The sequence below is a fragment of the Elgaria multicarinata genome, chromosome 5 (assembly GCF_023053635.1).
Source record: "Elgaria multicarinata webbii isolate HBS135686 ecotype San Diego chromosome 5, rElgMul1.1.pri, whole genome shotgun sequence".
Taxonomy (NCBI): domain Eukaryota; kingdom Metazoa; phylum Chordata; class Lepidosauria; order Squamata; family Anguidae; genus Elgaria; species Elgaria multicarinata.
Window position 1 is genome coordinate 82,785,943 of NC_086175.1, and position 9,636 is coordinate 82,795,578.

Below are 9,636 nucleotides of genomic sequence, written 5' to 3' on the forward strand. Positions count from 1 at the left end.
TGATCATTCAAATAATCTGGTCCCAACATTTTAGATATTTAAACATGATCACTAGCAATTTAAATTGGGCCTGGAAACTCAGTGGCCTCCAGCACAATTGGCACAGAGTTGATGTTATATCCTCTGATCAGCAAGCAACTGATCAGTTGCTTTTTGTACCTGCTTGGAGAGAGGCCCTCTGTAAAAACATCACTCTGCAAGGGGAAAGGTCACCCAAACTCATTGCTTCCAATGATTTTCTCAAAACTCAGTGGGCTACCTATGATTCTCTTTTACAAGAATACACTTACTTTGTACCAACTTGAGGCATGCCACTTTTCTTGTGGCACGCTCTTTGCATCAAAATCCCTGCTGCAATGTTTTATTATTCATATTGCCTGGAAGCTACTGTATCATTTATCTTGGAAACTTGGCAGCATATTTGGCAACATTTTAAAGTAGGATAAAAAAAAGATAAACACAAACATTTCATATTAAAAATACCACACTTCTCTTTTAAAAAAAAGCAAAAGCAGAAGCAGAATTGTTACTTAAGAAATCTGCGGAGACTGTATTAGCCTTCAATTGAAGAGAAGTTATGTAACAGTTAACATGACAGCCTATCCATAATCTTATTTGATGAATCATACACCTTTGTCCCCAGACATTTGATTAAATAACTACACAGTTTCATTATCTATTTGTCTCACCTTTATTCCATGCAAGATTTCACTTAGGAGTTTAACTTGTTGATCACTATTCTTCATCTGATCTTTCTGGGTAAAAAAGTAAAGGTTGCACTTTGAAGCAGCATAACCCAAATATGCTCTCATAGAATCATAGAATAGTAGAGTTGGAAGGGGCCTATAAGGCCATCGAGTCCACACCTCTGCTCAATGCAGGAATCCACCTTAAAGCATACCTGACAGATGGTTGTCCAGCTGCCTCTTGAATGCCTCTAGTGTGGGAGAGCCCACAACCTCCCTAGATAACTGGTTCCATTGTTAAAGCTAACACAATCAATACTGTTTTAGGGAGTATGCTATCAAATGCCTGTGAGTAGAGGAGAGATTTAACCTGGTGCTGAAATGACGACAACGTTGGCACCAGGTGGACCTCACTGGGGAGAACATTCCATAATCTGGGGGCCACCACCAAGAAGGTGGTGTTCTCTAAGATCAATCCATGGACTTATCAGCCTGCGCCTGCTGTTTCCCAATGCCCGTCTACGACTGCAACTCCCTGTTGCACGTTCTAGGCCTTACTTTTGAGAGACTCCCAACCTTCACAAGAGACTTTTTGGTGGGCACAGGGAGGCTGCAATGGGGAGCAGGAGGTGGGAAACCTCCACTGCACAAGTCACAGAGGATACAACTGCGATGGCTCTTTATAGGACCATCTGAAAGAACTATTGGACAAATTCCGGCAGGCACTGACAAACATTAGCAATATTTATAAATGTTAAGAGAATTACAATTTTATGGACATTAACAGCAAAATCAAAAGCACTCTAATATCCCTGTAATCTCTAATAACCCTTTAACTATTGCAGCAGTTCACTTTCTGGCTTTCCTGGTCATTGAAGATCTGTATCTTGTTCTTCAAGACAGCAGGTGATCTGTGTCCTTCTCTGTCTCATACTTTAGCTGCAGGCCTCCCAATTGACCTGCTCCTCACGGCAGTTCCAACCCATGCCATTCTCTCCAAATCTGGTTCTTTCCCTGTCCCATTGACCAACACAGCACCCTCTTCACAGGACCAGGATTAACTCCTCCCCCTTTCCTAGTTGCCTCTGAACTGTCCTCCTGTCCATCGTCCTCCTCCCCAACATTCCATTATTGTAGGACTATTGTAGGACTTGCCCCACAACCCATTCACATTCAAATGATTGCCTCTATATAATACAGCAATGTGCTAAGATACTTTAGCTGAAATTCCTCACCTTGAGTTGCTTCACTCTGGCAGCCACAAAAGCATTAATAGGCAGAATCAAAAGTAGCACGCCAACACCTGCCAACACCGAAGGGCCCAGTTCTTGCCAAAGGAAGATGATGGTTAGCAGGATCTGGAATGGGGCTGACCACAAGAGGTTCAGGTTGAGGGTCAGTTCCATGAGTTGCTGGATATCGGCTGACATCAAGTTAACTATTTCCCCAGTTGTGTATTTCTGTCGCGAAGAGCTGGATAAATTTAAGGCCTGCACCCAAGCGGAGGGTAAATACAATGAATATTTTTAAAACGTATTTTACAGTAGACATGCGATTGAGATATGCAAACATAATACCTTTTTGTATACAAGTCCAACAACTGCAGTCTTAATTTTGACAGCGGTAAGCATGTTAAAACGTTGATAAACCTGATGGATAAGTGTCTGAAGAGCAACCACAAGAAAAAGACCAACTGCATACCCATAACCATTCCAGTATGAACCAGAATGATGCTCAAACTGTAGAATCATCTTTCTGCAAAGAAAATATATATATATATTATGCCCCTATTACTCGTCATTTTTAGAACACTCTATACGTTGGCCCTTTCAGACAACATGCTAAGTGATGGTTAAATGTTTCGAGCTAAACATTATGGCTGAGCGTATATATGAACCATGACTTAGTGTGTCATGGGAACTATTCCTAACCATGGTGGCTACATAATTACGGTCTAAACACGCTCACTAACCACTTGCTGCAAAAGGTTTAGCAGCCTAACCATGGCTTAGTGTGTTGTTTAAAGAGGCCTATTTTCATTAGATCTACTTGATCAAACAACCAGCCAAACCAATCTTCATTCTGTTTACATTAGCTTTCCCCAACCTGGTGCCCTCCAGATATTTTAGACTACAACTCCCATCATGATCATTGGCTAGGGCTGATGGGAATTGAAGTTCAAAACATCTGGAAAGCAACCAGTTGGGGAAGCCTGGCTTACATGCTGAAAGAAGGCAAGTACATTAATTCTATTCATATTTCCATTTAGCATTTCTTGTTTCCTGTTTAGAAAGTGCCAGAAAATTACATCTCTGTTTATAATATAAGATGGCGTCTACCTTATTCCTAACTTAAGCTATATACCGGACCTCAGCAGACTATCCAAATTCTGCCTGTAGCTCATTAACGTGGAAAATGTATCAACATGCAGTGAGCAGTTAGTAGAACTTTTTTTTTCCAAATAGCACAAATACAGTAAGAGTGTGTAATCAAACAGCCAGCAGAGTTCAGACTTTGTAGCCAATGTGCAATAGTTAGAGACATTAGCTCAGGCACTACTGAGGACCCTTCGGAATCATTAAACCTTCAGTTTTTCCAGGCCCATCACTAGGAAGCTTTAGAATAGAGTGTTTTTCTGCAAGTCCCTAGCTGATTACAGGGTGACTAATAGTGTGTCATGATTCCAAGCCTTCTCGCAGAGATGTGAGCCAATAAAGAGGTCTGCTGTGCAATCCATAAAGCTTTATTCAGTAAGTTGATATCTCTTCCCAACGGAAGGGAAAGTGAATGCTAGGAGCTATCCTCTAAACTTAATTAGCCTAACAAAGCAAGGCGGTTGCCTATCAACTAAATGAACAGTTTCCCGCTGTGACTGACAGACTTTTACCGAACCCCTTCAAGGAGGGTCTTCAATTTGCAACCTCTGGAGAGTGGCTAGCCTAGTGGATCACCTCCCACCTCCTCTCTCCACCCATTTGACCCTGCGGCAGACTCTGAGATCTGTCAATTCCAATGCTTCCTTCCCCTCTGACAAAGACTGAGTTCCCAGAGAGGATGATCTCTGAGCTTGGGCCTCCCATCTGATAAGCTCCTGAGAAGATTCCCCCTTGACTCCTGGAGAGTCTTGGGAGAATTTCCTCACCAGCTTCCTGTCTTGGCTGGTCTTCTTCTGGTTCTGAGCCCAAGTTGGGATACACAACAAGGAGACTAGACCTGTCCTGACATAGTGCACTTCGTTTGAATTACTTTCTCTCTCTCTCTCAGAGAACCTATAATTCTGCAATGCAGAGATATATTTGTGGAATGTTGCACTGAATTTCATGCACACAAAGTCTTCAGCAAGAACACAAGGTATTAAGATCTGCCAACCTAATATTACTATTTGCACTCTGTTTCACAAAATAATACATAATTAGGCAGATTTGCAAACTTACTTCATAATCTGTGGACTTGTAAAAGCCAACATATCAGCTGCAACTTTGAGAAGAGTGACTTTGATCAATAAAAATTTAAATGTTTGCCACAGTGGGGAAAGAAGAGATGGCTTTTGAGAAACTGGCGTCTCTCTAACATCTTTATAAGCAGGAGCCTGTGGATTAGATAGACAAAAGGAAGCATGCTCAGTATCCAAAGAACACTAAATGTGTAAATGGGGTAAAAAGTCTAGAAAACTGGGAGAACGTGAATGGAACGGATTATTATCCTGGAAAAGGTTGAAGTGCAACCAGGTACAGCCTCAAGGCACTACAAAGTTTATCTGAAATGTCCCTCCTCATAGCCTATGAAGTATTGTGTGGGTGGCCTGACCTTCCGTCAGCTGACCTACTCCAGAAACATCATGTGGGTAGTCTTTGGTGTTGTCATGAGGCACAGCTGGAGAGGGGAGATGCAAACTGCTGCGAAAGCAGCCTTGGACAAGGAAAGAGTTCAGCACTTAGTCACATGACGAGGGAAATCCCAGTGAGGTAAATGAATTCCCATCCAGAGGCCCTTCCAACAGCTGTCTAGTACAGAGATCAGGCTTTTGGGCAGGCAAATCGTTGGTGAAAGCCACACACAGACATTGCAATCTAAAGAGAGGTTCGGTAAGGGGGAGAAGAAAAGCACTGAGGTAAAAAGAAGTGTGTCCGTGGTCCCACAGGAATTCTTATGAGATGAAAAATGATTCTAGTTTTCCAAGGCTCGGTTTACAGATCTAACCTTTGCATTTATTTTCATCAGAATTACCTGTATGTCCTTGGTTGACCTAAAAATTTCCTTTCTCCACTGCTTTTCAAAATCTGGACATACAACATAGGCTGAATCACTTTGGTTTAGCTCAAACAGGTCCTCCCTTTCCAATGGTTTCTTATAGCCTGAAGTTATAACTCTGTAAACAAACAAACAAAACTCCAATTTCATTACAAAACAATACAAAGCCAAAACAATACCACCATACATGGCAGAAAATCCAGATTGTTGTTCCACACAGCTTCTCTTATGTATCTAATACTGTGGGATCAGCAAAGTAAAGTGACTGGAGGGTTAAAAACCCAGCCTCATATATTATGCTTCCATAGCCACCAAAGTAAACAGTTGCTTACTTGACTCCTGCCATCTGTCCTGTGACAAGTTGTGCAACTATGAAGTAAAGTGAACGGAAGAAATAATATGGAAACATTAACTGCTTTCCATCTTTCCTTCCATTGATTCAAACATACCTTACCTCAAACACTTAGGGAAATGGCTTGACAATGTCAGAAAGCAGAGCAACACATGTTTGATGTCAGAAGCAGGCCTGAGGAATTAATACTGAGAAGCAGGCTTATGCATAAAATTTGTCAGATCTATACCTTTTCTACACTGGATAGCACCAGCCCTGTTTGGGCATTCTAGTCACCCATCTAATTTAGAATCATGTGAGCTCCACCCCTTCGGTCAGCATTGCTCTTCACAATTTGGAGGGTAAGGGTGCAATATTATGCATGTTTAGGCAGAAAAAAGTCCCACAACTCCTGAAATCCCACAACCAGCCTAAAAGAACAAAAAAAAGGGGGGGCAGGAACCAAAGAACCATTATTATATTATTTTAACATTTATATACCACCCGTAGCTGAAGCTCTCTGGGCAGATTACAAAGATTAAAACAATGAACATTAAAAACCGCTATGTCCTGCTTGTCATTACTAAACCTCCGGACCTAGTACATGTGTGTGCTTATGTAGATTTGTTTTAGGGTATGTGTGATAAGAAATAACCTTTAATAAATCAAAGGCTTAAAAACTTTCCTGTCTTCTCAGATTCAGGTTAATTTATTTGATTTCATTAATTTACCTTAAAGTTGATTATGCATTTCATTTTAAAAGAACAACACGCATAGCTTTTGTACCTGCTGAACCAGGAATATGTTATCTTGCTGAGAAAGGACGCACTTTCTTCAGGGCTGCATTTCTGTAGAAAAACAAACAGAAAGAAATCTAGACCAAAGGTTTCTCTCTGTCACTAGCCTAGTTTACATTTGCTATTGGATGTATATGATGTAAAATTTACACACACATTTTAATTTGCATTTTTATTTTTATTAGTTACTATTATTACTGCACCATCAATATGCATAGGATTTTACTGAGTGTAGCTGCCTAGATGCCTTATTGTCTCATGTAATCTAAAAAGACATAGATAAATAATCAAATATACTGCCAAAGCTACTGTGCCCACAATCCATCCATGGACCCAAGTACTCTTTTATGTTTATATAGCATGCATCTCTTTTCCCTAGAAATTTTGTGAGGTGTGTTCTCAACTTTCTGATTCTGTTCCTCGCTTGAGCATCTATCTCCTTTATGAATCTTTCCCTTGGATGTCTAGCCTTGATGGTTATGTACTACCTCCAGTATCAGAGGCAGTAAGCCTATATACACGAGTTGCTGGGGAACGTGGGTGGGAAGGTGCTGCTGCACCGTGTCCTGCTTGTGGGTCCCTGGTCGACAGCTGGTTGGCCACTGTGTGAACAGAGTAATGGACTAGACGAACCCTCGGTCTGATCCAGCAGGGCATTTCTGATGTTCTTAAGTTATGTTCTTCTTAAGAGCTGTACTACTTCCAAGGGGCTCAGGAGGCGGAGTTCTGTGGTAGAGTACATGTTCCGCATGTGAAAGGTCCCAAGTTCAATCCCTACTATCTCCAGGTAGATGCAGGAAAGATTCCTGTATGAAACTCTGAGAGCTGCTGCCAGTCAGTGTAAACAATACTGAGCTGGACAGATCAATGATCTGACTCAGTGGCCCTGTTCAGAAGACACCTTAAACCATTGCTTTAACCATGGTGGTTAAGCCAGAAAGCCGTGCTATGTTCAGAAGACACTTTAAGCCATGGCTTTAACCATGGTGGTTAAACCAGAAAGCCAGGCTGTGTTCAGAAGACACCTTAAACCACGGTTTTAACCATGGTGAATAAAGCATAAAACCTTATTCACTGTGGTTAAAGCCGTGGTTTAAGGTGTCTTCTGAACACAGCCTGGCTTTCTGGTTTAAACACCGTGGTTAAAGCCATGGTTTAAGGTGTCTTCTGAATGGACACAACATAAGGCAGTTTCCTGTTTGGGATGGTAAAACCTAAGAACTCAAAGGGCCTGTTCAGAAGATACCTTAAACCATGGCTTTAACCACGGTGTTTAAACCAGAAAGCCAGGCTGTGTTCAGAAGACACCTTAAATGATGGCTTTAACCACAGTGAATAAGGTTTTATGCTTTACTCAGCATGGTTAAAGTCATGGTTTAAGGTGTCTTCTGAATGGGGCCATAGAGGATCTTACCAAACTCCATTAAAAAAGGCAAATGAGATTCAGTGTAAGCAAATCAATGTGATGCACATTGGGCTAAAAAAAAACCCTCAACTTTACATATATTTTTATTGGATTTGAACAGTTCTTAACTAAGGCTGCAATCCTATACACACTTCCCTGAAAAAAATAGTGGGGCTTACTTCTGAGTAGATATGCATAGGACAGCACTGTAAGTTACTTACCATGGCATACTAAGTATTATCTTGTGACACAGTTTTGGAATTAATGGTCTAGAAATTATACATTTTAATTGTAATAACAACAACAACAATGAAGAGCCTTGTGGCATCTTAAAGACTAGCACATTTATTCTGGCACAAGCTTTCATTGACACTGTCCATTTCATCAGATGCATGAAGTGTTAACCTCACATTGGAAGTACATTCTGCATTCAGTACCCTTTGACAACACAACTTAGATCCCCCCAGCATGTGTATATAGATCTGCCAATTGAATGTTAACATGTGATGAAATGGACAGTGTCCATGAAAGCTTATGCTAGAATAAATGTATTCATCCTTTAAGGAGCCACAAAACTTTTTCTTGCAACAGACTAACAGGGCTACCTGTTGTTTTTACTTTCTAAAAATCACTCTCTCTTTCTATCCTTCTTTAAGATGCAGGCCTGGGCACAAATTTCACAAGACAGGCTCAAAGGCATGTAGATTTTTGTCTGTTTGTTTTGTTTTTAACTTATAAACTGCCTTCAGTGGAGCACAAATTGGCTCAGGGCAGCTGCGCCAGGAGGGGGCGTTTTACCTTTTTGTCCTGTGCTATTTCCTCCAATGAGTGCAATTAGCTCTGGGGAGGGAGGCACGGAAACAGGGACAATATAGGTGCCTGTCTTTTTTAGCCAGCACAGCTAATAGCAGCTTGGGACATGTGCATGTATACATATGTACACACATTTTAAACAGGAAAAAGGCCTGGGGGTAAAGGACTAAACACCTCCAACAGCACTGCTCCCTCAATCCACACTTGCTGCTTTCAAGTGTGTGTGTGTGTGTGTAATGCAAATCCTACCACATTTATCTATCACGTCTGTTTTAGCCCTCTGTGTCCAATGTGAAAGTAAACAACAGTGCATTTAAGGACATGCAGAGTGCATCATCCACTCCCCACCTAATCTCATGGCCCAGACAGGAATCTTTAGGGAAGATTCTGAGGGTGTACTGTCCAGGCAGTCAGCAGAACTAACACCACGTCTAACATTGAAATTAACTAAAGCTTCTGCACAATGCATCTTTATACTTATTGCAGGCTTTCAATGGTAACACTAAAGGAGAACTTCAAAAAGCAAATCACATGCACGTAACCTAAACAGGAAGCCACTTGAGGCCGTGGTTCAAGCATGTCTAAACTTGTTTGGATTGGGACCAGGCCAGCCAAGGGCTGAGAAAATCTGCTCCTTTTCTTGCGCCACCTTTGACCTCTCATCTGCTTAACTAAGAGGCAGCCTGCAGAAACACGCAGCTTCAGCACGGAACGCGTCCTGCGATCTAACCAACCCCCTTGAATTTCCCTTCTCTTAGCATCAAGATATGGTTCTATCCCACGCTTCCTTCCTGGAACGGCAAGCAAGGAGATACTACCTCTGAGCATATACAGAATATACTGAGTAACACGATTATATCCCACCCATCTGTGGCTGGGGGCAGGGTTTCCACATCAGAGCTAAATCTGTAGCGCTGGATGACGAGAGCCTCGGCTCTGCACTTCTCCCCTTCCTTATCGACCTAAGGGAACCCCGAACTGGCCGCAGTTACCTTTCGGCTGAAAGGCCGGAGGCGTTCGTAGGCGCCTCCCTGGACGCCCCACGCTTCTTGCCCCACCATGTCCGCGGCGCTTCCCGAAGGCGCGGCAGCGGTGAGCGGCGGCGGCGGCTCCCTCGCGTCGTTTCAGCAGCCGCTAGCCTCGGACCGCAGCACAGCGAAGCGGCAAGGACGGAGCTCCTCCGCGCGAAAGCTGAGGCCAGCCAATCCGGCGGGAGTGGGCAAACCCGGGCGGAGCTCCTGCAGGCACGCGGATAGGGAAAGGTAAAAGCAAACACTACCCAAAGGAAACGTCGGCTCACCTTCCTGCAGGCACGCCCAATGCCCTAGGTTCGAAGCGCAGTTTTGCCTCTAA

General features: G+C 42.6%; 1 protein-coding gene across 2 annotated transcripts in view; it reads right to left on the reverse strand.

Moving 5' to 3' along the window:
- Positions 1-9,355, reverse strand: part of LOC134399012 (ATP-binding cassette sub-family C member 2-like) — a 37,911-nt gene extending 28,556 nt beyond the window's left edge. For both annotated transcript variants that reach the window (XM_063126756.1, XM_063126757.1), the window contains exons 1-7: positions 9,276-9,355; positions 6,055-6,116; positions 4,914-5,055; positions 4,121-4,275; positions 2,264-2,441; positions 1,922-2,176; positions 690-755 (exon numbers count right to left, since the gene is read on the reverse strand). In XM_063126756.1, coding sequence (XP_062982826.1) covers positions 690-755; positions 1,922-2,176; positions 2,264-2,441; positions 4,121-4,275; positions 4,914-5,055; positions 6,055-6,116; positions 9,276-9,344 — 927 coding nt within the window. In that variant the 5' untranslated portion in view covers positions 9,345-9,355. The remainder of the gene's footprint in view (positions 1-689; positions 756-1,921; positions 2,177-2,263; positions 2,442-4,120; positions 4,276-4,913; positions 5,056-6,054; positions 6,117-9,275) is intronic.
- Between the last annotated feature and the right edge of the window lie 281 nt (positions 9,356-9,636).